Consider the following 27,868-nt stretch of genomic DNA (forward strand, 5'->3'; position numbering starts at 1 on the left):
ATTCACTAGTTGGAGAAGCTGCTAAGTTCTTTCATTTTCTTCGTCTTCTTCAAGATTCTATAGCAGGCCATATCAACCCTCTTCTGCAAGCATTTATCAACTCTCTGCTGTTAGCATCTGGTAAGTTGTAGGGTGTACTAAGAAATTTATGTGTATGGCTTTATCCTGTCTTTTAGGGCTGAACTGAGAAATATCCTTTGTTAGCTTTAGCAAAGTCTTGTCTGTCGGCTGACATAGTTTATGCGTGGGAAAAGAGATTGAAGTTTCTACCACAACAGATTCTTTCTGCAGAAGGTTAGGTCACATTTTTACATAGCTTTTATATTATACACTAAATGTGGAAATTGTGTTGAAAGAAAAGTAAGGTAAGGAAAGGAATGTAAAATAATACCATGTTTTGTTTTGTTTTGCCAGCAACCTTTAGTAATTGTAGTTTCTAACAGACTTTTAGAAATACTTATTTGAAGAATGCTAATTTAGTACCAAAGACCATGTTTTCTTTGAATGTAACATTCACTTTGAATGTGAGAATCTAAAAGTTGTTCATTGTCAGTATTATGGAGTCAGAGGTTTTTTGCATATTTGTTTTAATAGACAATAAACCCATATTAACAAAAGCACGCATTGAATGAGATTGCATTTTCATTTTCTTAATGTTAAATAGTAGATAAAACTTTTATGTTTAAAAGAAACCGATTCCTTTCTTTGGGCTCAGGAGGGCATAATAGGAACTGTCCTACAGGATTAAAAATACTTCCTGTAATCATCTCTTAACTTTGTCCCTCCCACTACTGAAGTATACAGATTTTTCATAATATCCTTCATATAGGGGGAAACCTAAGGAGAAAACTTACAAATTTTCCTAGGTCAGTGGCATCACAGAGCAAAGACATTTCTGGCTTATAAATCTGTGCTGACAAATTACCTCTATTCAATGATTAATTAAAGGGCAGTTGTATAGAAGATGTATGTGGCAATTTTGACCTTGAAATATATGCTTTGGTCTCAGAAGAAATATATAACAAAACATGAAAATTATTCAATATTTAAATTGGATGGAAAAATTGCTGGCTTTCTGGTAAGGTAGGAATAAGTACATATACTTCTGGGAAAGGAAATGTAAAACGTACCTATTTCTAATGATGCAAATGTGCTTTCTCAGCCCCCTACACCTCCTTTCCACTCTACAATGTACTATGAATTACATCTCATGCACTGAAAAATAATATTACTTGTTTTCCCCTACTTTAGCCACAATAAATACACAGAAAACAGAGTTGTAGAACCAGAAGAAAATGTGACAGACATTCTTATCTAGACCTACAACTGCAGGAACATGCGTAAGTAAGCTCTTTTAGATAAAATAGCTTTATATTCTCTTCTTGAAGATGTCCACAACTAGAAATGCACAATCCTCCCTGGCAGCATTTGATCCCTGGAGACTCCTTCTAAAGTCACTTCCCCATCCTCCAATAACTCCATCACATGTTACATTTTGTCTCCAAAACTGGTTATGATATGAAATTGTGTTATTTATTTTTTATTCTTTTGTTGATGGTCTCCCTCAATAGATGCAAGTTCTATTCTGTCTTGCTCATTTCTCTAAGAATAGTTGATGCTTAACAGTTACTTATTAAAAATATGTTACATTGATAGAAGGAAGTTAAGGAATTAGGATATTAGGTAAGAAGAAAGAAAGATCAAAATAATATTTTGACCTTATGCCTAGCTGAAATACCTTCTGCTTTCAATTAAGCTCATCTCCTGTTGTTCAGTCTTTGACAGATAAGGGTGGCAACAATACCACATTCTCCAACCAAAATTCCCCCAGGTACTTGCGCAAAACTATTTAGGACAGTTAGCAGGCACTCAATCTTACTTTACCCTTAGTTTCTTTGAGAAGAAACAAAGGAAAAAAATATATAAATAAACAAGATAAAACAAAGCTTTAATTGATGATGACAGAAAGCTGTGAATTATTAGTTTCACAGAGTATGAAATCTTATTGCTTAAAAGAAACTATTTTAAACAGGCAGCAAGTTCAAATGCAAATTTAAAAAAAAAAAGAAAGGAAAAATCATTAGATGAAGAAAATGGTTCTAAGGGAAAATATGACAGAATAAGTATGGGTGGTAGGGAGTAGCTAAGTAGGATATAAGTTCCAGGCAATACTCAAGTTACCTGGACTGTCACTGACATTCATCCTTATGTTCTCCAGTTCTTAGCTATCTAAATTCCACATTTTAGCTTTGCAGAGTGAACAGATTTGCAAGGCCTGGATTCTTTCAAAAGGATATTTGATAGGGTAATGGCGTTTATTACAAAAACACATTGACTTAGACTATTCCAGCCCAAGCAATAAGTGGAAATTTTCTCTCCCCAACATATGTATTTATTGGTGAGTAAGAAGCAGGTCCAAAAATGATTATGGATGAAAGAACATGACAAAGTTCAATCATCTGAAGCAGAAATAAAATCATAAATCTGAACAATGAAGTTTTCTCATCAACAACCAAGAGGTTGTTGCTTTGCTTTGTTCTATATTTTATTATGACAGAAATATGAACATATTGGAATGCTCTTCTAAGGCAACATTTGAAAGATTTTACTGTTGGTCTTTCATGAATTGCATTTATTTGGTAAGAAAAATTATCTGTAAAAATAGATGTGGAGAAATTGAAGCATATTTCAATATTAAAATGAGCAAGAAACTAGACAATCAAAATCCTTTTGTCTCTGTATAAATTTGCTGACAATCCCATTTATGGGATCAGGGAAGTAATGAGAAGAAGAATTTTCTTTCAGGAGAAAAGTTTAAAACCTAACCTATGGGTACTATTTTTGGAAAACATTCTAAATTTGTAACAACTGTGTTGCAGAGAGGGGGTCATAAAGTTACATATAGAGGACTTTTACCTATTTGATTAGGTTGTATGTGATGTCAAAATACCATTTTTAAGTATAGGGAGAAGGATATGATAGAAGAAGAATCATAACAGATTGGCTTTGATTATGCTAGGGCTGGTCTCATGTTGAAAAGATATTGATGTAAGTGTGGTGGTCAATGGGAAGTGATTTGGTGGTGGTAAAAATGGAGGACATGGGGATGGGGATGAAGGTGGAAAGATTTCTTCAAAATCACCTCTCCATATTCTTCCATGCTCTGTTAACTGATGAGAAAATGTCAACCTAATGATACATTTCATTGGCTTCAAAATTTGAAAGTGATTTCAAGGGTTACAAGATGGTTACTCATTCATTCATGCACCATAGTTTTAATTGAGTTCCTATGTTCTGCATCTACTGGGCTAGATGTTAAATACAAAACGGTGAGCATTAATTTGCTTTTATTTTCCTTATGTACAAAGTGGAGATTAGAGTTTCTCTCCCTGCTTATCTCACAGAACTTTTTGGAGCTTGAGTAAGATAGTATGACCTATGCAATAACATATAAAAATACATAATAATAATGGTAGTAATATCATATTTGGGAAGGAAAATACTTCAATTTTTCCTTACTGCCATGAAAACATGTTCTGTTGTAGATTAATACAGAAGGAGAATCAGAACAGCTGATGGGGCAGGGAGTGATTGCTATTCCATTAAGAGAGGGAAAAAACTCTGAAACTGTGAGAGCAGAAACACTGGAAAGAAAGTTACCTTTACAATTTTGTTTGGTGCCAACTCCTTCCCTGCCAGAGCCTATAACGTACTTGAGCTACACTGCTTGCCACTGGGTTCTAGCTTAGTGTTTCTCAAACCCCAGTTAGTCGTGTATCAACTTCACAGATTTTTCCTATTATCCATTTATAACTTTATTAATATTTAATTAATATTTTTCTTTAAATCAGTAATGTGTTATATATCAAATATTGTGAATACTTTAAAAATGCAAAGATTATATAATTCCTTTAAAGACCAGTACCACTTACTATAATAAAAGGTAGATATAAAACCCAATAAAATTAAAACAAAATCACTTTATTTAATTCTAGGTAGGTTCCATTGTCTAACCAAGGCCCTGAGCCTGAGGCCAAAGAGTTTGCTCCTTCTTCACTATGAAGGTTATTGAGTGATTATTGAGTAAGTGCTGAAGAAGTGTTACAGATACGCTAGCACCAAACTGAGAACTTCTCTTTGACACAATCAGAAAGCTGGAAAGATACTAAAAAGTTCAAAGGGGATTAACTTTCTTACTCAGTGATACAATATTATTTAATGGAATTTCTTATACTAGCTCAAATGTCTTGCAGAAGTCAATACCATATAATGCAAAGCCCTAGTGTAGCTGGTCTTTAGATCTTTAGATCTAACTATATCTAACTATACCTCTTTATTCTTCTTATTCCATTTCAACAGAATGACCAATGAACTCTACTACACGGTTGCAAAACACTTTGTAAGGAGGATTCCCCCTCCACCCCGAGGCTGAATTCCCAAATTGTTGTTCATTCCACAATGGGTATCATTATGATTACTTAGAAGGCAGAATAACTGGCACTTCAAGAAGCTAAAGAATGTATTCAGAATTAAGCCTAGCATGCACCTTTTATAGACACTGTGGGGGGAGGCAAACTTATAAATATGCTAGCAACATCTTGCACAAGAACACATGGTAGATTAGTGGGCGGAACAAAATGATCTCTAGGGACTTGCTCTTAAGTTTCCTGACCAGAAGATCACAGTCCTTTCTCACAGATAAGAAAATTCAAGCCTCAAACCAATGAAACATACCTTAGAGAATGGCCCCATAGGACTTACCTCCTGTTAGCATGAGGGCACATTTGCACATACAGTTGTCATTATCTGCATCTTTAGTGCTGAAATCAGCACCATGTAAGATCAGGCTGCTCTGTTTTCCTGCTGTCCCAGTGTGACCCTTTAAATACAACCTGAAGTTTAAAAAAAAATGAAAAGATAAGCCATTCAACAGAATAACAGAACCCAGAAGACCAGTTTGTTGAATGTTTGCCTTTTTCATCATTTTCTCCCTTCTTTGTACTCAGCCCTTCTAACAAACTAGTATAAGACCCAAGCTAGAAAGAAAGAAAGAAAGAAAGAAAGAAAGAAAGAAAGAAAGAAAGAAAGAAAGAAAGAAAGAAAGAAAAAGAAAGAAAGACAGAAAGAAAGAAAAGACTAAATCACAGTAAAATTCTCTATGGCTTGTATGCTTCATGTTTATTTCACAATGCATATTCAAACTCATATGGTTCTCTGATAGTGCATGATCTACAAAAGGAAAATGGGTTTATTTTATTACCACAAGTATTAATCTCCAAAGAAAAAATACCTTGTAGAGTGTCATTACAGCATATAATTATGTTAATATTGAATAGTAATGATGTGATAAACATTATTCTTAATAGCAATACTAATAATAATTCTCATTGATTGAGGACTTGCTCTGTGCCACTCCGCTAAATGCTTTCCAGTTATTATTTAATTTAATTTTATATTAAATTTGTGATCTAGGCATCAATATACTAATTTTTTATGCTAAGATTTAGAGAAGATAAATAAGCTGGAATTTGGCTGTGTTTGACTTTAAAATTCAAGTTCTTAATCATTATACATTCTCTGAACAAATATTTGTTGAGCACATACTATATAACAGAAATTGTTCTAAGTACTTAAGCTACATCAAAGGGCCATGCCCATAAGGAGCTTACATTCTAGTAGTATCCCTAAAATTAAGTTCAAAATGCCAACTGTTTAACCTCAAATATGGCATTCTTCAAAGAACCTAACCTACTTTACTCTCTAGAAACATTTCTTATATGAAATTTACATTAACCTAGATCAGGGGCTCTCCAACAGTTGCACATATAGATAATCATCTGGTTATTTGGGGAAAAGGCCTTTTCACTAGGCGTAGGAATTTATATTCTCAATTAGTATCTCATATTACTCTTTGCGGATTGAAGAATTCTGGTCTAGAATTTCAAAACTAGTGGACAAATCACCATCAATGCCTAATGTAGTTCACTGATGTCTGGTCGTTTCCTACTGATCCTATACTTTGTTTCCATATCCACCTGGGTACTTTGAACAAATGCAAACTTGCTCAGGTCCTTCAGCGTTCCTTGGGGGTCAGAATAACTAAACTAAGGTTGTCAGAAGTGTCACTCTGATACAAGGTCTTCTCTGGTTGAGACTCTACCTTTCTTTCTAATTCTACCTAATATGGTTCATCTGTTCTCATTTATCAAAATCATCTAGCAATATTCCTTTCATATCCATGTATATTACCACTTCTGTACCTGAGTCTTATTTATGAATCTTATCCACCCACAAAATAGTTAATATCTTTGTATGAGGGAGACACTACTAGGACCTGGGCCAGCTCTGAACAAATTTTACATTATTATTAAATAGAAATAATATAGGTCAATTAATATTTGGATTTTTATTTTTTCACGTATATATTTGACTTGTGTTTGTACATAAGTATATGTAAAGGTCCCCCTATTATTTTGTGAAGTTGATATTAGTTTTAGCAAATAACAGTACTATTGTATGCTTGTGCCAAAACATTTTACAGATATTCTGCAGAGATTTTTTAGTCAGAACAAAATATACAATTAAGCCCTACTCAGGTTTTGTTGTTTTCAATGATTAATAGAACCTGTGGTTAACGGTAAGTTGAAGGCAGCTTCCAAAGCTAAATTATCATGCACAAGCTTGTATTTCAAAACTCTGAGAGGCAGGCTAAAAGTCACCGGTGATAGAGAATTGTCGAATTTTTGAAGCATGGATTTACATTTCAGGTTGCAGGCAGCCCACGGGTGGGTGGGTTTCATCAGGGGAAAGAAAGATGAGAGGTCACCAATGGGAGCCTGGAACAAGTTACCTGGGTGAATTTACAACCTTCCAGATTTGATCACTTTCTCAGCCTTTCAGAGATAGACACACAGTCACAAAGCTAAGGGAGACTTTTTGTAAGTTCTCCATTTACAGTCAAAACTGGGACATTGTGGGGTCTAGGTTCATGGTCTTCTTAGAGAGAGTTTCACCAGAAAGCCAAGTTATAATTGGAAAGTTGCTTGTTTGGTGAACACAGAATCAGTTGGGGGAAGATGAATGATTCAAAAATTAAATAGCTGTGACTCTGCAGGCTTGAAATCTCCTGCTCCACTGGGACTGGCTGAGGTTAGCCCACAGGTGTTCTTGGATGAGCCATGCTAATTCCATCTCTGATTCTTGGCTTCTCTATGATTTGTGATGACTTTCCTTCTTTTTTTCAAAAGGTAAGTCAATACCATTATCCCTGTAAGTAGCTTTAAGCTCACTGATGGGGATAGAGATTCCAGAACACAATGTTTTCTACACCTTCATTTTCAGGTAATTCAGCACAAATGTTCAGTTGATATTACGTGAGTGACTGCTATGTGCTGGATATATTTCATACTTTTATCCTTTCACAAGAGGGTTATATTTTAAGACTTATAGTTTATAATGGTTTCTTTGTGTTACCATGGCAATTGGAATGCCCAATTATAAATTTAGGAAGTAGAGAAAAGCAAAAAGAAGAAAATAAAAAGCAACCCAAATCTCATCTCTGAATATAACTATTCTTGGTGTCATGGTTTATATGCATTTAGTCTTGTCCTTGTTTTCCCCCCTCCAAATTGAAAATATTATCTAATATTATCTATTTTAAGTATATATGTAATATCTGATCATATTCTTATAAAAATTTTGAACAATGCACATAAAGTTGCCCACAGACCTATCTCATCTATCTCTTTAGAAGTAATCACTTACATTAGTTTTGCATCTTTCAAAACAGTTTGTCTTCATGTATAAATACAAATGAAAATAAAATCATACTCTACAGATTTCTTTATACCATGCTTCCATACATAATTGTATGACCATTTTTTTCATGCCATTTCTTATTCTTCTCCAACATCATTTGGAAGCTATTGTATGACTATCCCCAAAATTGTTACAAGTTTAAGGATGCCTTCATATATCTCCAAGTATGTATGGAAGCATGTAGAAAGAAGTGTAGCATAAACATCAACAATGTCTTTTCCTGACCTTTACCTCTATGGACTTCATTATTGCTATATGTTAGAGTCTGTAAGTAAAAAGAGACATTTTTCCAGATCCTTTTAATCAACTTTAGAAGGTAAGTCTTCTAGTTCTGGCAGCTCTTCTCTGGATTATTACAGAAGCCTAACAACTAGTCTCACTGCCTTGAGTCTTGCTCCTTCCCCCTTGCCCTAAAATCCATGCTCCAAGTGGCTCATTCAAAAACCTGTATCTCATTATTCCTCCACTCTGGTTAAAATCCCTCAGCTGTTCTCCCAACACATGAGAGATAAAGCCCAAATTCCTTATTGTGGTTTACAAGGACTTTGAAGATCTTGCCCTCCTCTACTTTTCCCACACCACCCAACCCCCCACACCTCTCATTGCTTATTTCCTGTCCATGTATATAATACTCCAGGCTTATCAATTACTTGTTCCCTCAAAGCAATACATTCTCATTTCTCTGTATATCTGCATGTGCTGTCCCCATTCCTAGAAGGCCCATTGTGCAATATATACATATATTAAACCACTGTGTTGTAAACCTGAAACTAATATAATGTTATATGTTAATTATATCTCAATGAAAAAGAAAAAAGTAGAAAAGACCAATATTTAGAGGATTTTCACTGTACAAGACTGAGTAGAACTTGTAATTTACATATAGTAGTATTCATTTCCCCTGAGTCTATATCCTTAGTGTGTCACAGGGGAGCTGATTATGCTCTTCTAGGGAAGAGGCACCCATGGACAGTCATTTTCTTACACTGGGAAATAGAGATGGTGCATAAAAAATAATTTTTCTCACCACTATTTTAAGAAATTTATAAATGAGGACAACTATGCTTCTGTGGAATCGCACAAGGATTTTGGGAGCAACTGTGTAGTCAAGGATAGGTCATCTGAACAGTTAAGGGGCTCATTCTTTCTTAGCAGCTATTTAGCTAGTACAGAGGAGCAATTATTGACCCAAAGCCAACAATTCTAGCTGGTTATTTGATAAAGGCAAACTAAGAGCTGGCCATTCACTAATGCCAAGTATTTTTTCTAATTAGATAAGATTTATTTGAATTGAGGCTCAAATGGAATATTTAGGTGGTTCTTTTAAACAGTGGTTCTGGCTAATTTCTAATGTCTTTATTTTAATTAATTATCTATGGATTTCTCCATTCTGCTAATGAAACTTCACTTTACAAAAGAAAAGTTGATATACAGAAGGGTGAAAGTTGGCCTTGCATCTGAATATGGTGAAAGAAAATTTAAAGTGTGAGTCATTAGAGAGAATACTTCCATAAAATAACACCATGGGAATCCTGGACATCTATTTCTTTTGTTCAGCCAGTATAGATGTGGCTTGCATGAAGGATGACGTGTTAGGAGATAAAAACCAAACGTTATTCCAGAGTAAAGCATTTGGCTTAGGGACAGAAATATGGAAGATTTAAAAAAAAAGAAAGAAAAAAACAAACAAAAAAACCCCCAAATAAGACAAAAACTCCAAAGAAGATGTGATCAAAAAGGCAGCCACAAAGTAAAATCATGGTATTCATCCTTTTAAACCCATTTTTCCTAATTAATGAGGATAAAAACCCCATATTTCTTACATGATTTGGTCATTGGCTGTAAAGAATGTCAGCCATTATGATTTTTTCAATTAGCATCTTTAGGAAAAATGAAACAGACAAGTGCATGTTGAAATTGGTCATGATTCCCTAGTCATCCTCAATGAAAATACAGTTATGCCTTTTCTTTGATTTAAAGAAATTCGTATAACCAGAAAGGCTAAATCATATTTCTTAATAAATGTAGGGCAATTGTGAGTTCTATTATGAAAGAACAGCCTTCAAAATATACCTATGAATCATCACAAGTGATTCTGTAGCTTCTCTAAAATAGGCAGTCCAGGGTCATGAGTCTGGTTTTTCATTAGTTTTGTCTCCTTAAGAGACTGCCATACTTCCCACCATTTTTACATCTTTACTGTATTCAGGGAAGCAAGAGTCTCTTTCATTACCCAAGGCAGTGGGAGTTGTATGTATGACAAATTGAAGTTTGGCCTTGACTCTTTTAAACAGTAGAAAGACTCAGATATCTGAACTTTAAGGTCTTTCAGACTGACAAGCTGAGGAGATCTCCTGCAGCAGCTTTCCATTCTGGCTCTGCGCTCTCTCCCTGCCGCCATATGGAACTAGTTTGTCTTTCTCACAATCAATTGAAGAAAATACAAAATGACCCCCATGGTTTTCTTTCAAAGCCTGGTAGCAATGACTCAATCTGACAGAGTTTCCCCACACGGCTGTCTCTTGGTTGCTGCTGCTCAGGGTTGACTCTGCTCTAACCACCCTCCCTTCTTTACCAAAAGAGCTGGGCACCATCAGCAAAGAGGGCTAGCAGAACATGTCTTTTAGAACTGAGTTTAAATGATACAGGTGGCATCTTCTGCTGAAAACAAAGACAATTTTCTTTTGTCAAAACACATATAGAAAAAAGAGTGTTTAGACTTTTAGCAAAACTAAGCATTTGTTTGGTGCTATAAAGGCATCATTGGGAAGTATACAAATAATTAGTATTGTTGGAAAGAGGGTAAGAGAAAAATTCAGGAGATGCTAAACTGCTCAAAAAATTTATCGGAAGAGGTTAGCTTTGGAGGCTGTGGAGGACATGGACTTTTGGAGAGGGACGAAGAGGATATTTTCAATAAAAGAGTTGTGAAATCCATAGCACAATTAAGTTTTGAGGTTATCTAACATAAAAAAGAAAACAGATAAGAAAGAAAAAGGTTTCCATCAGTCATTTGAATGTTCTGGGAATGTCAAGTGAAAAGGCAGGCAATGAACTTATTTTGATACTGGGCATTTAAGACAGATTTTAGTTCTTTTATTGTATTAGTATTTGAAGCTGAAATTCTTTACATTTAAAATGTCCTGTTTGTTAAGTGTGCAGAGTTCTGGTGGAAACTACTAAGACTGGAAGCCTTGAGATAAAGGAAAGAATATAAATTTATGTTAGGGGAAACTTCAGTCCTATATTGGACTTTGCTAATATAGTAAAATTATCTTTAGCTAAATAATATTTTCTATTTTTTTTCAGAGTAACATCTTTGATGCAAACATTTTATTCTCTCTAGTTCAGGATTGTCCAAGTGTATCTTGTTCTTTCAAATGAATAGAGCTTTACTGATTTGGTCCCTTTCTCCCTCTCTTCACAAGTCCAAAATGAACCATCTTTCAAGGCAAGCCCAAATGTTACACCGGAAGCCTCCTCTCCTTTCTCCTCTAACTTGTCATTGCACAGATAAATTGCTTCTCTTGTGGCACATCTCAGTTTTCCTATTATTATTTATATATGTATTATTATTATTATTTATATATGTGCTTTTCTTATTATTATTTATATATATGCTTTTCTTTCCTTAGCATATTGTCAGCTCCTAATAAGTATTCATATTTCAGTCATCTTTGTAAACTCCATATATCATATACATAACAGACATTCAATAAATATTTATTGAGTCAATTATGAACTAAGAGTTAAAATTGTTCAGAATTTAAGTTTTACTCATTTCAAGAGATGGCTTATATGTAGTACCATTTTAACTCTATCATTATGTTTTACGATTAAAGCCCCATGGACATGAATTTTCTGATTTGAAATCAGAAAGGTCTACCTTATTTTGAACCCAGATGCCTGAATAATGGTCTTTTATTTCAAATGTTTATTCTTATAAATTAAAATTCCAATCTTTGAGAATCCTATGTTTCTCTTGCCATATATCAGGGTACTTTATTGGCTGAATCCAGCATGTGATCTTTTTTCCCTTTCTTTATCCATAATTGATACTGGGAAAAATCCTTGAAAACATCACCCAAGGCAACTCATCCTGTAATTCCCATCCTTCCTCCCAAAAGTTTCTTCATCACGTTCAATCTTCCTGAATTGGTGTCATTTGTTCTCAGATCGAATTGGATCATTGAGGAATCAGCAGAATTTCTGTATATTAAACTAGCCATTATGCTAAGAAGGAGTGCATTATCTTATTTGCTTTTTAAGCCTCAGATGCCCTGAGGTAGATATATTATTCATTTTTGAACATGTTTAGTGGATGATGTGCAAGTGTGAAAAATACTTGAGATAGTGATGGTCATGGGAATCTGTGCTGATTAAGAAAGATAAATTTCCAGTTACAGAAAACTCAGCTCAAATAATGAGAAACTTGAGAAAATCCAGTTTTATTTATTTTGTGATTCTGATTGTTTTATATATTGATTTTCATTATATGTGCATAGATTGCATGGTAATTTTCCATCTGTTTGTTTTGACAGTATACATTTTAATGTCTCTCCCTTGATTTAGAAATATTAATATAATGTAGGACTTTGTAAAATTGAGTTTATCAACCACCCAGGTCTCAAGCTCTTGACAATGGAAACACTGCTACCAGCTATCCCTGTTTCAAACTCAAGTAAAATACAGTTTTCAGTGTTTCTCAATGACATGAAGATTGCCTGTGTTCAAAACTCATGAGAAATTCTTCCTCTAAAGAAAACAGAATTCACATACTGTTATTTCTGTGCCTTTGCACAGCGCTGAGAGAGTACACTCTATTCTGTACATGTAAAAATAATTTTCATGAAATCTGTGACAATGAAACCATACTTCCCAAAGTTTAGAAATACACACTGTACTAATACCCTAGTTTTAGTTCTAAATAAAATAAAGTCTTCCAGTATTCCTCCCCTTTTCTAAGAATACATTAAAAAAATGAGTGCCAAAATGAATTACATGGCACCAAGACCTCTGTAAAAAATACAAACAGTCCCTTAAACATATTTTAATTCCCTTGGTGTCCCGTGTGGCTGACAGAGTCAGCTCCAAGTGAGTGGCTCAGTGACTGGACACCATTCTGGTGCCTAAAAGACCAGGCCTACACCCATCTCAGAGAGTTTATGGGTTTGCTTTTTTACCAAAAATTAAGTCAAGACCTTGTTAAACTTGTGATTGAAATTGGTGATTTTTTTTAGTATAAGCAAGTTCAAGGGAGGTAGGTTTGTTCTCATTTTAATTTCTGTTTAAAGAGCAGCAAGAAACTTTCTTTCCAGCATCCCCTAGGGGAAGACAGAGAGAGGGGAAAGGGTGAGTAGAATGTTGAAAACCATTGAGAGGCATTGTCTGAGGTTGTTTTGCAAAAAGGAAATACTTTCTCTTGTTGTACTTGGATAATGTGTTGCTATAAGTTCTGCAAATAAGGCTCTAGTGTGCATGAGCAGATTCTTCTGTTGACCAAAATCATCAGTGTGCTTATTTCTCTTCAAAATTAGTATAAGACAGTGTCCAAGCTCCTTATCAAGGAACACGGCCCTTCATTTTCTGTAGCACAGTGAACTCCCACATACAATTTACTTACTATTGTCTAATAAGGCACTTCCTTCTTCCACTTCTGGGTCTTTATCCACATTGCTCCTCTGGCTGAAATCTCAAGACCTTTCTCCTTCTGCCATCATCCTCTGTACTTGCCTCATGAGCACCTAGTCATATTTCACAATCCTCAAGGATTTCCTCTATGAAGCCTTTCCTGTTCCCCTTCAATCTCCTCCAATGTATCCCATCCATCCTCAACCCCAGCTAAATAGACCACTTTTCTTTACTGTCCAACTAGAGCCTAATTCCAAGTGTTCTTATCCAAGGACTTTGAGTGTGGAGCTGAATCACACAGATATATAAGCAAAATTTAGTTTTTTTCAGTTATTCTGGGGAGAGGATCCATAGCGCCATCATTTTTTTTTTAAAGGTCCACAACTCTTTGATTAAAAACAAAACAAAACAAAAAAAAAAACAAACACATGCTAAAACATACCAAAGCTGCAACTTTTAAGTCAACTATATCATGTTTTCTTCTGTCTTCTAAACTATTAGCACCACAAAACCAGAAAGCATGGTGTCTCCTTTTAGAGTCATGAAAGTGTTAGTTCTGCATCAACATCACCTGGGTGTAGTTGGTAGAACTGAAATCTAGGTCCTATCCTAAGATCAGAATCTCTGGATATGGAACCTAGAAATCTGCACTTTAAACAAACACCCTAGTTGACTATATGCACACTGAAGTTTGGAAACAACTGAATAGTATCAGGGAAATATTAGCAACATGATAAATGTTTGATGACTAGCTGGCTGGACAAACAAACGAATGCAGACCCTGATTTCAAAATAATTATAACAACTTTTAAGAGAGTAGTTTTAGTGAAGCTATGTAGGTTATAGCAAAACTATATCTAGTTAAGAAATAAAATAATTATGGATATTAGACAACTGCATGTTTAAAATTATTTTATTTTTATTTTTTCAAAAGATTTTATTTATTTGAGAGAGAGAGAGAGCAGTGGGAGGGCCAGAGAGATAATCCCAAGCAGACTCTGTGCTGAGCATGGATCCTGATGTGGGGCTTGATTCCAGGACCCTGAGATAATGACCTGAGCCAAAACCAAGAGTTGGATGCATCTGACTGAGCCACCCAGGTGCCCCTAAAATTACTGTTTTTTAACAAGCCAAGGAAATACTGACTTAACGTTTCTTATAATCAGCATATCTCTAGATTAGGAAATGTCAAAGAAGCATACACTCTTCAGATGTAATTCTTCTGCTAAGAACACAAGGTGTACTTTAAGAATCAGGTTATAAATAGGTACAAACTATTCATTGGATCTTTAATCACATCTATTATTTTAAAGCAGAGTTCATTAAAAATAATTATTTTATAACAATAATGTGACCTCCAAATTTTTATATAATAACCTCTGATCTTCATATTTAGAAAATTCTCTCTACCATTGATTATAAGGGTATGCAAGGGAAAGGAAGTTGTTTTTCATTGACAGCCTAACAATGAATAAAGCTAAAATCATTCTTTCTTTATACAGCTGTTTAGTTGAACTCCTAACTGAACTACATAAGAAAAAAGTACTTTTGATTCTTTCACTAGAATAAGCAGACCAGCATCAAACTGGCATTTGTGATGTTAGCACCAAGAAGCATATCTAAGCACTTTGTAAATATTTTAAATATGTGGCTAAATATTTTATTTAATATTAAAGTTGAATGTTATGATGGTACTACTAACATGGGATTTATAGCTGATGCATTTAATGTTGTTACTTATTGATACTTGGCATAATTATTTAAAATGGTTTTAAGATGTTTATGGTTGAAATGGGTAAAGGCTCTTGTAAAGGAAATAAATCATCTAGAGAGAAAAACTTTTGTATAAATTAGAGGGTAATAAATATTTTATATTGTCATTGTGACAATTTTGAAATTTCTACTCAAAAAGTATAATTAACTAAATCTTGTAATATTCACTAAGCCCTCAGTTATTCATCCAAGATGAGTTCCATAAAATCAAGGTTTACGGTCTGTCACCTAGTGGCAGTTATCAAAACTGTAGGCAGAGAAACTAGTTCTTGTAGCCTGTGCACAGACTACTGATTAGTGACAACAACATAGCATCCTTTTCCAAGATCAGTTGGCCTAGGGAACAAGGTATGTTGTCTATTTTATTAATATTTTATTTCATTTGCTTGGTATTGTACAATACAGAAATTCTTGCATATCATTTGCAGGTAAAGAAAAAAAAAACCAGAAGAGCTTGGAGTTGAATAGATCAGGGAGATGAATCTCATCCAACCAACAATCCAAAAAACTAAAGGACTCAACAAAAATCATAGTCTAAATAAAGTATATAACTCCCACATTGGAGAAATTTTTTGAAAATACAAACAAAACTACTTAAAACCTTGAGTTTGCAATCTAGGCTAAGAATTCAAGAGGGTAGAAACTGCCAGGTGATTCCCTATATATATTTTTTTCTACTTTGGTCAGTCCAGAACTGCTATAAAAAATAACTTTCCTCTTAGTATTTCAACACATCTGCTACTGGTTCTAGCCAGGACCACGTAGCCCAGAGGATCGGAGAAATGAAAAACATTTCACTAAGAAGAGTAAAACAAGTTTTGCAATAATTACAAAAATGCAGGGCTTAAATTTATGTGGGAGACCCGAGAGAATTCTTTTCAATCTACACTAATTTGCTTTGTCCTTGAAATGCATACATAATACGGGAGTACTTTAATGATTAAGAAAACAAATAAAAAAAGGTTTTGGAATTGGAAAGAGTTCATCCTTACTTTCTCATTTTACTTCTGAGGACCTGAGACTTGGAAAAGTGAAGTAACTTGTCCAAGGTCATTCAGAAAATAACTACAGATCCAAGTCTAGAATTCATGGCTCTTGATTCCCAATACAAGGTTTTACCCATTACATCAAACTCTTTCCCAATAAATATGTTGGCCAAAAGTAAATTTTGTGTAAAAATATATTTAACAGCTAAATTATTTTCAATTTTTAAAATTTTGATTCAAACATTGCATTCATGTCTTCATGTAGAATCTCTTCCAGAACAAGACTTTAACACAGCTATAAGTCAGTTTTACCCTGAAGGTATCATTCATCTCCAACAAATAATATGGAGATAATAAAATATGAAGAATATTCCCAAACTGTGCATCAATATTGTAGTAAGATTATAATGATAAGATGTACATTATAAATAGTTAAATGTTATCATTCATACTTTACTAATAGAGATTTTTTGTTGGTTCAAAGAGGGACTACCTTTAAGCTTGTTATTATACTATCTGTGATAAAGGATTTACTAATCTAGTTAATACAATAAAAAATAAAAGAATTAACTCTAGGGAACAAAGTATAATCAAGAATAGAAAAAAATTAACATGGAAAAGGGAAAAAAAGAAAAAGATTAACATGCAAAATCCCCTACCTAATAAAACATGTCCATTCAATAAACTATGCCTTTCTAATGAGTCTGAAATTTTTTTTTAAATTTTATCTTATTATGTTATGTTAATCACCATACATTACATCATTAGTTTTTGATGTAGTGTTCCATGATTCATTGTTTGCATATAACACCCAGTGCTCCATTCAATACATGCCCTCTTTAAGAAAATTTTTTTATATATTTTTATTTTTATTTTTACACTTTAAAGCAGTACAACTAAATATCCTCCAATTGGTGAATCTATTCTTTTAGCTATAATGATACAATACGTTTCTTAAACTGTGCCCACAAGTGTCTGAGGTACTAGCAAGGAAAGGGCCAAAGAGATAGTGTAGTAGGTCCCCAAAACCACTTCAACCAAAATAGATAAGCTTTATGGGTTTTATACATTATGATATTTTGTAAGAATTTTCTTTGCAAGCATACATATTCCATTGCAAAAACAAAAACAAAATTCAGCTTACAGTGAATTAAACTTAGCCCAATCAATAATGGGACAAACTGACTCTTTGTGCCTTTGGATGTGATAAAATGGCAAGTACAATACCATTTCTACAGCATTCTTATCAAAAACATTTTATTTGAATCTCATCAGGAAGGAATAATAAGATAGATTGAGAAAGGGACATTTTTGAGGAAAATTGACCTGGATTGTTTAAAAATATTTGTGGTAGGTATGTGGTAGACTATTCTAGGTAAAAGGTGACTAAAGAGAACACAGATGTAATGCTGGACTGGGTCCTGAAGCCAAATTAATAAACAGACAAAAATACCAATCAGTAAAACAATGGGTTACAATTTCAATATAGAAATATAATTAAAATGTTTTATTGAAACCACTAAAAAATTTCTTGGGTGTGACGAAAATTGAATTAAAAATACGTGAATATCTCAATGTGGTTTTGATTTGAATTTCCCTGATGGTTAATGATGATGAACATTTTTTCATGTGTCTGTTAGCCATTTGTATGTCTTCTATCCACTCGTCTGTTGAAGGGCATCTCGGCTCTTTCCACAGTTTGGCTATTGTGGACATTGCTGCTATGAACATTGGGGTGCATGTGGCCTTCTTTTCACTACATCTGTATCTTTGGGGCTAATACCCAGTAGTGCAATTTCTGGGTCACAGGGTAGCTCTATTTTTAACTTTTTGAGGAACCTCCACACTGTTTTCCAAAGTGGCTGTACCAACTTGCATTCCCACCAACAGTGTAAGAGGGTTCCCCTTTCTCCACACCCTCTCCAACATTTGTTGTTTCTTGCCTTGTCAATTTTTGCCATTCTAACTGGTGTAAGGTGGTATCTCAATTGAATGGATAAAGAAGATGTGGTCCATATATACAATGGAATATTACTCAGCCATCAGAAAGGATGAATACCCAACTTTTGAATCAACATGGATGGGACTAGAGGAGATTATGCTAAGTGAAATAAGTCAAGCAGAGAAAGTCAATTATCATATGGTTTCACTTATTTGTGGAACATAAGGAATAGCATGGAGGGCATTAGGAGAAGGAAGGGAAAAATGAAGGGGGGAAATCAGAGGGTGAGATGAACCATGAGAGTCTATGGACTCTGAGAAACAAACAGGGTTTTAGAGGGGGGATAGGTTAGTCTGGCACGTATTGCATGGAGTACTGGGTGTTATACGCAAACAATGAATCATGGAACACTACATCAAAAACTAATGACATACTGTACGGTGACTAACATAACATAATAAATAAATAAATAAATAAGTAAGTAAATATTTTTCATAGTTGCGTGGTATTTAAATTTATCCAATACAAAGTATGTTTACATACTCTTTCTGAATGGATCCTTATAACTAAATGGTGAGGATAATAGAAGAGAGGGCATTATTCCCACTTAAAGATGAGAAAACTGAGGTATAAAAGTAATAGGTAGGAAGGGAAAAATGAAGGGGGGAAATCGGAGGAGGAGACAAACCATGAGAGACTATGGACTCTGGGAAACAAACTGAGGGTTTTAGAGGGGAGAAATGTGGGGGAATGGGTTAGCCCGGTGATGGGCATTAAGAAGGGCACGTATTGAATGGAGCACTGGGTGTTATACACAAACAAGGAATCATGGAACACTACGTAAAAAACTAATGATGTAATGTATGGTGACTAACATAACATAATAAAATAAAAATTTAAAAAATTAAAAAAAAAAGTAATAGGTGATTTGCCCAAGGTATAGCTAGATTGTGCTACTGTCAACTTGGTTAATCTGGGAACTATGTTCCCCAGAATTTCCTTCCTTATATGGTTCCAAGTTAGAGTTGGTCAAAAGAGGACTTTGTGTGAGATCTGGAAGGTGGAAGTGAAGCAGTGGCCCGACTCAGACCATCAGTAGACATGGCAGTTCCCAGCTTGTCCTTTTCCACTCTGCATCCAGCTTGCCTTCCCATGCTGTCAATGGCTCCAGACCCACCACCAGATGCTTGATTGGTAACATAGCTACACTGAAGTAACATCTTTCCTTAGGTCCCCCACTTCGTGGTCCTCCTCTGGTGGCTGGACAAGCTTGGTTTCTTGGATTTCCCTGCAAGCTCCCACTGGTCTACCACCATGCTGGGTTTCAAGCATGGTGGTTGATTTTCCACCTTCTTTTGATTTTCTACCTTCACCTTCCAGACCTTTACTTCCCCAGTTCATCTCACACTTGTGTAAGGTGTAATCTGTATAACAAATGTCTTATTTCCATAGTGCTGATCATGGCTCTGTTTTTCTGAACACTGATACAACCAACTTGGTTTTATGGATATTGAAGACACACTACTATTTAATAGCTTCGGATTCCTATTCCAAAGCACTTTCCAGTAGATCATAGCATCTCCTCAAACCCACAATTAATCTGTTTTTTTTTTTTTAAAGATTTTATTTATTCATTTGAGAGAGAGAACGGGAGAGAGAGCACGAGAGGGGGGAGGGTCAGAGGGAGAAGCAGACTCCCCGCTGAGCAGGGAGCCCGACGCGGGACTCGATCCTGGGACTCCAGGATCATGACCTGAGCCGAAGGCAGTCGCTCAACCAACTGAGCCACCCAGGCGCCCTAATCTGTTATTTTTAAAGCATTTGTTGAGGTGGTGGTGGTTGTGTATTTGCTTTTTAACTCTGAGTATTGGGACCCCCAAAGTTTTCATGAGAAGTAAAAGGTCACTGTAAGCCCTAAACTGATGTTCCCAGGGGATTGATATTTCCTCTTACTGAAGTGTTTATTAGAGAGATCAAAATTTAATCACTTATCAAAGAAACAAAGGGGCATTAAATAAAAAGGAATATATACATAAAGGTAATTCTATTCTAGAAAATAATTTTTGATCTGTAAGGAACTTTACAAATACTTAATTTATAGGACAGAAAATTGAGAACAAGAGAGATAAGATAATGCCCATGGACATTCAAATTATTAAAGACAGAAATAGGATCAGAAGAAACAAATTTTATTTGTTAGAATATGTGCTTTGAGTGTATTTAATTCTAGAAAGTAACTTCTGGATTTCCCTTTATTGAGGGATGGTCGTATGATGGGCAGTTATGAGATCAAAGCTCAAATAACTTCTACTCATATTAGTACCTGTGACCTTGTACCATGCCTGTTTTCTCATGTGAAAACAAGGTATCTGGTGCATACATGTGCTCACTGAGTATTAGCTATTAACTATTACTTAATATTTTGGCTAACTTAGGTATATATCTTGAGTTTTGATAAAAAATGGTTCATATACTTGAGAAGCTTAGAAATAGCAGAAAAGGGCAACACACACAGTTATTTAATAAATACTTATTAATGACTTAGAATGTGAATACTGGATAGTTATCCACAGACTGTTATGGATCTATGGGAGCATAAAACATCCAAACCAGCCTGAGAGTGAGGGTGATGCTTTTCTCTGGGAAATCAGTATAGAGAGATTTATAGGGGAGGGCTCTCAGGATCAATCCCCGTGGCAGAGTGATGAGAGCAGTACTGAACAGAGAGAGGATGGATTCACACACAGTTACGGTTAAGAACTCAGCTAATACCAAGTTGAATTCTGGACCTGGGATGGCCCTTCAGAATTGTCCCAAACTGAGGCAAGGGGTCCTTTATACACTCCTATATTGACTAGTCATTGGATACAATCTGTCTGCAGGAAGGAAGAATGATCTTGGGTGATGTGACTTTCTTCAGCCACAGGCAATGCTCAGGCAGGGGACCCTGGCTACAAACTGTAAACCAGCAACATTCCCAGAAGGTGAGAGAAGGAGGGCTATTGTTCTGAAGGGACACTGTGGGTGAGTTTATGTGACATCACAACACATACCATAATAGGTATTGGGGAAAACTTCCTGGAGTAAAGGAAAATCTTAAAGATTTAGAAGATGTATCCAAAGTTGAGTTTATGTGCAGGGGTACAGATATAACATAAACAAAGATACAGAAGGTTTAGAGAAACTGCAAGTAGTTTCTAGAACATAATGATAAGGAGGTATCTGGTTAGGTGAGGTTGTGGGAGAGTATATTAGTGATATCTGAACAAGTAAGTAGGGCCAGGTCATAAAGACTTTAAAGTGACAGACTTTAATCTATAGATTTTTTTTTTTTTTTTAAGAGCCAGAGAGTGTGATTTGGGGAGGAGGGCCAGAGGGAGAGGGAGAGGGAGAGAGAGAATCTTAAGCAGGCTCCACACGCACGCGGGGCTCAATCTCATGACCCTGAGATCATGACCTGAGCCAAAATCAAGAGTTGGATGCTTAACTGACTGAGCCACCGAGGCTCCCCTAACCTATAGATATTTGAACATTGTTGAAATATATGAATGAGGGCGGAGACCAAAGTCAGATTATCTTTTAGAAAAACCATCCCAACAACAGTGTGGGTGATATATTTGAGATCATCAAGACTGGAGGCAGGAAAGCTGTACAATAGTTTGGGTGTTAGATGATGAAGACCTGAATAATACTACCTCTCTAGAGGAAGTATTTAATAATTTCACATTAAATTTGTGTTATTTTACATGATGTTTTTATCATGACACTCTCACATTATTTTTTTTTCTTATTTATATTCTCCTGGGTTCCATAGATTCTATTTTCTGAGAAGATCATTTGGGGTTTCCTTAGAGGATAAAAGGAAAATATGTGTATTCTATGTACATTGTAAGCTTACAGTGTAAGCTCACAAAGGCTCCCAGCCTCACAAACACATACGCATGTGCACACTCTATCCATTCAACAACACTTACTTTTATCAGTATGTGTCCAGAGCATGAGAAAGATTTTTTAAAATTAGATTTATACATTTTGATCACAGCTATTATAAGGGTTTCCAAAATAAAATTTCTGTTAAGACAGAATACTTAAAAAAAAAACTCTCAAAAAACCATCTGAATTTAATTTGGGAGAGGAGAAAATATAGAAAATTTAAAAACATAAAGCAAAAACCTAAAATCTAACATGAATTCCATAGCTCCGTTTTTAGTTGAAATTTACTTGAGTTTGAGCAGGTGAGTTAACCAAAGCCTCAGTTTCTTTAAATGTGTCTAGTAATACCTACCTCAAAAATTCATTGTGAAGACTGAATGCCTAAAGTGTTAAAAACCATTTCATAAATTATAAGACACTATACAAATGCTAGTACTAATCCTTTTAACGAATTATCACAATGAGACATTCCTTCCTAATTCAGAAGGAAGAGAAATAAGTGGGGGGAAAGCAGCAGCAAAGTTGGACATCTGGAGCTCTAACTCAGGCCATGCTTGGTGTTCCTGGCTTGAGTGAGTGATGATACAGGTGGAGAGGGAAGTCACAAGGGTAAACACCCTTTTCAAGCTTCTGTTTGATTTTCTTTGAAAGAGTAAATAAGACCATTTTACAGTGTGCTTATTTTCAGTAAGCTCTCACCAGAATAGACATTATGTTTAAATGAGTTCTAACTTCCCATTTGATGCCAACATGAATCTTACACTTAATTGCATGAGAAGGTGATGATTACACACCTATTTTCTGCTGGGTCCTGGCAGGAGACAGGGCCAGAGCTATCAACTTTATTACAGCAGCAGAGTAGAAACCACACCAAACTAGGTAGGAGTCAAACATTCCCTATTTAAGTCTTTCTCCTTCCTTGGGAACAATGTTGCATATTTCTGGATCTCAGCTTTCTTAATTCTTGACAACCCAGAGGATTGGAAATTAAAGTATTAAGTGCCTTCTGGATTTACAATCCTGAGTCTCTAGGTTTATAGTTGTCTCAAGAAAGAAAAATGGGGATCCCAGAGTGTGTGCCTCACTCTATCTGGGAAGACTTGCTTTTCAATCATAGATCTGCATTAGGTGGGTGAAGGTCAGAATCATACAGCGAAGGAATGGGAAATGCTCAATGTGGGCAGTGGGGCATTCTAAGAGGAAGTAAGTGCTCCTTCCTCAAGCAGATGCCAGAATGACATTCACACCACGCACCCTAAAGCCTACTTTGGATTCTGACAATCTTCCTAAACCAGTCCGTGCACTCTTTGTCTTCATACCACCCCAGCCTCACAAACACATATGCATGTGCACACTCAGGCACACACAGACACACACACCTATCTACCTACTAAGAACTGAGAGAGATTTTGGAAAAGAACCAAAGCAAATTCTTCAGGAGCCTAGAAAAAGACTAGACTAATTATTTGCTAGTCCTATTGTCAGGCTGTCTGACATTAGCCAAGTTTCATAGAGTTTCAAGTTTCAGGTTAAAACATTTACATAAGAGTACCCCTGATGTTTTACAGTGGTTTCTCTTGTTATAAAACTCCCCAAATATTGACCTCCTTGGAAATACTTCTTCTTACACTCCATTGCATGTTATAAATGTCTCTTCTTTGGTTTCTTGAGTTGCCATTATGTACACCCTCACTACCCTCTCACGAGGCGATGAAAACCCTTTGGATCCATTTCTCATCCCTCTGTTGTGGTGACATCATCACTGTTTGTCAAGATATGTCTCCAAGGATCCAATCCCATGCATAATCCATTAAAATGAGATGTGTTCATGAAAAAGTTGTAGATTCAAACTCTACAAGAATAGTATGTCTCAAAAAGATATAAGCAGCAGAAATCGTTGAGCTACAAGATGTCCACACAGGTTGGAAAAAGAATAGAAGGCTTTGGTTGCTGTCACTGCATTTTGCTTGAAGCTATGTACCAATGCTTTAATGTACACAATCCAAAACTTATGTAGAGTAGTTACAATACGGAGAGTTAGAAATCATTGCAACATTAATTTACTGATTATGAAACTCAGTCACACACAATTATTAAGGACCTGCTATGTACCAAGTATTGCATTAATGGGTAGTGATATCAAAGTAATGGAAATATATTCCGTGTTCTCAAGGAATGCCAGCCAGTATTTAGTGACCTAGTTAGTTACAAAGCTGTACTGTGCGGTCTGGGAGACTAGAGATCTCATCACCCACTGGAAAATTAGCAGTGCCTAGTAGGGTTCCTGGAACACAGAAGTAACACAATAAGGGTTTGGGGAATGAATTTACGATACTGCATTATTTGCTTAGTTTTTTTCTAGTGTACAAGCTGTTTATTGAAAAAAAAAATCAGAGATGTTAATAGGAAAGTGTATAGTTGTCTGTTTGTACATCTACAATGATGTATTGTGTATATTGATACCATTATTTGAATTTATTTTTGCTTTCACATTATTTGCCAAAAATTTCTAAATTATGCCCCACCTTATCTTTTATGTAAGTCATATAAAAACATAACATTTTACCTCTCCTTTGTCACTTTTATAAATAATGTGAAAAAATAATAATTTAATAAAGGTAAATAAAGTGTAAGTAGGAAATCTTTTGATAGAAGTGTACTTATTTCAAGCCACTGAGTCTGAGTCAATTCTCTGTCATCAATTTTGTACGTATGAATTCACGGCACTGATCTCATCACAGTAACAACAGTAAGAACTATGACAACGATAATACTGTGCTGGACTCAATTCCTCATCCTCTAGAATCTCAGCCAACATCAAAACAATCCATCTGTGAAAACTGAAATTTAACGCTGTTAAGTATTTACTGAGTTTTTTTATTATAACTACCATAGGCCTAGACAACCTAATTTTCATTTTGAAGCATGATTCGCATCATTTTTGTCTTTCACACTTTTCCACTGTAACTAGTAGGTGGCAAGGCCCAAGGCAGTTGAGCCCTACATGGAAGGAGGACTTACCTGTAGTTCTGCTTTTCGTTTCCTATGTGGAATCTGTCATATTGTGAATAGGCTCGGTTTCCTTCCCAGTCCATTAACTCGATTCTTAGTGTGTACTGCCTCTGACTGGTTATGGCAAAAATAAACTCATTCCCCAGCCAATATTCGCCAGAGGGATTTCCAAACCCCTACAAAAGGAGATAGAGATGCGGTTGTTATTTCAGAGAAAACCTCTTATCAGGTTCAGTATTAACTACGTTCTAAATAATAAGAAAAACTTCTTTAATAGTAAAGGTCATTTTTCACATTTTTACACACTTTTTTCCAATTACTGACTCAATACTTTTCTGCTATGTTTCCCTCCATTGGGCCCTGCGTCGAATTCTTATTACAGTAAAAGGCTGATATTCAAATCTGTGTAGGTAAGATGATTTCAGATTAAATGAATCCGGTTAATAGGTTTGACCAGTAAACACTTAGTCACAGCTTGCTTTTGAAAATGTTTCTAAAATACTAGTTAACAGAATATTTTAAACATAATTTAAACATTTTCAATGAATATTATCAGATAAATTATTTAACAATATTATTGTTTCTGTTGTTGCTATTACTATTATTATTTGGGAGTCAAATTATGCTTAGATAATAACTTAAACATATTACTAGACCCTTGACTTTTCTAACTTTAATATTTTCATTTTTAAATATTAATAAGCAAACCTGTAAATCCAGGACTAGAGTCACTTAAATGTTTCACTGGCATGGATTTGGGTTTTGAGGCAGGTTGACACATAAGAGCTAGTGAGTGAACCTCGCTGACTTCTCTGCACCTGAATCTTAACGTGGCTCTTGTTCTCTGCAGGGGAAGCCCAATCATGGTTGTTAAGTGTTCAAAAACTGGGGGCACCTGGGTGGCTCAGTCGGTTAAGCCACTGCCTTCGGCTCAGGTCATGATCCCAGAGTCCCGGGATCGAGTCCCACATCGGGCTCCCTGCTTGGCGGGGAGTCTTCTTCTCCCTCTAACCCTACCCCCTCTTGCGCTCTCTCTCTCACTCTCTCTCTCTCTCAAATAAATAAATAAAATCTTTAAAAAAAAAAAAAGTGTTCAAAAACTGTTTCTTTGCGGGGGGGGGGAAGTGGTCCCCAAAGGAAAACCAACTCTTAATGTTGGTTATGTTAGTGATAGGAAAATAAGGAACGCTAAGAAACTGCTGGCATTCTAGATTTGGGTATTCAGTTTCTGAATCCCCAAAAGTATTCCTTGGTAATGCTTGAAGTTGAGTATAATTCTTGAACTACATGTTTGTCTTACTGACCAAACTGTGAGCTCCTTGAGGACAGAAGCTGTGCTGTATTTGTGACTAGTGGAATGTTGGCATGCATTGGTACTCCATATGCTTCACTGACGTTCAAAGGAAGAAAGGGAGGAAGGAAGGGAGGAAGGAAAATACTATAGCACTTTAATGACATTCAGAGCAGTAACCTTAAAACATAATTCGTGTCATAAGTAATTTGGCTGAGTCTCAGGGAGGTGTTTTTTAAGGTGCCCACTGAATCATAATCACTGGAGCTCTGGTTGAAAAAAGAAAAATCCTGGCTCCACACTGAATCAAAATATTTGAGAACCAGCTCCATTGCATCCAAACAAGCTCCCTGTTTGTCCCTGTGTACATTAGTGTTTGGAAGGCAAACCTCCAGCGCCGCAGGAGATACTCTGACATTTCAGAAAGAAACTGATTCTGTTAATCGAGGTATTCATTTATAAAGGTTTTACTTTATCCATATTAGGAAGTATGGGGGTAGTACTAAGATAGCCAAAGCAATCCTCCTTTTCTCAACACAGATGATGGAATTTAGAAACTATTTTTTTAATTTAATGTATATCAACTTTACAGAATTATAACCACAGTAGGAGTATTCTTTTTTAAAAAGATTTCATTTATTTAATTTTAGAGAGAGAGAACGAGGGGAGGGGCAGAAGACAAGGGAGAGAATCTCAAGCAAATTCCATGATCAGCATGGAGCCCAGTGAGGGGTTCGATCCCAGGACCCTGAGATCCTGACCTGAGCCAAAACCAAGAGTCAGATACGTAACCGACTAAGCCACCCAGGTGCCCCTACAGTAGAAGTATTCTCAACTGCTTTCCCCTTTAACAAACCTAACACATGAAACAGTGTTCTCCACTCCTTCTTTAAAATATATTGATGATGGGGGGCCTGGATGGCTCAGTTGGTTAAGCAACTGCCTTCAGCTTGGGTCATGATCCCAGGGTCCTGGGATCGAGCCCCACATCAGGTTCCCTGCTCAGCAGGAGCCTGCTTCTCCCTCTCCCTCTGCCTGCCGCTCCCCCTGCTTGTGCTCTCTCTCTGTCAAATAAATAAAAAATCTTAAAAAAAAAATAAAATAAAATATATTGATGCCCAAAGTAAATTAAATGCATTTAATACATTTGTATACTACTGTCTCTGCCAACTGAGTTACTTACTAAATGTCCATTGTTTTGGGTCCCCAAACCGTTTACACCAGTTCTGTTATTGTAATGGTAAGACTCACAGTTTTATGTAAATCATTTAAATATTAGTGGGAAAAAGAGTCATTTGTTTTGTTCTGTTTTGTTTTGATAAAACTTAAACATTAGGTTTGCTCAATAAAAGCAAATCACTAAAAAAATGCTTTTGAATTATGTTTGTTGCAGCAACTCTAAAAGACTAGAAAAATAATAAAACATTAGAGGATTTTAACTTACATTGCTTTGCGTGTGTCTTACTTGCTCTAGTTTAAAAA

The 27,868-nt window shown here is 35.7% G+C and overlaps 1 protein-coding gene across 2 annotated transcripts in view; it reads right to left on the bottom strand.

The window, feature by feature from the left end:
• ANGPT1 (angiopoietin 1) overlaps positions 1–27,868 on the bottom strand; it is a 241,095-nt gene that overhangs the window by 9,212 nt on the left and 204,015 nt on the right. For both annotated transcript variants that reach the window (XM_032415566.1, XM_032415565.1), the window contains exons 7-8: positions 25,105–25,271; positions 4,762–4,892 (exon numbers count right to left, since the gene is read on the bottom strand). In XM_032415566.1, the coding sequence (XP_032271457.1) occupies positions 4,762–4,892; positions 25,105–25,271 (298 nt within the window). The remainder of the gene's footprint in view (positions 1–4,761; positions 4,893–25,104; positions 25,272–27,868) is intronic.

The sequence above is a fragment of the Phoca vitulina genome, unplaced genomic scaffold, assembly GCF_004348235.1.
Source record: "Phoca vitulina isolate PV1807 unplaced genomic scaffold, GSC_HSeal_1.0 scaffold18, whole genome shotgun sequence".
In the NCBI taxonomy this organism is placed as follows: Eukaryota; Metazoa; Chordata; class Mammalia; order Carnivora; family Phocidae; genus Phoca; species Phoca vitulina.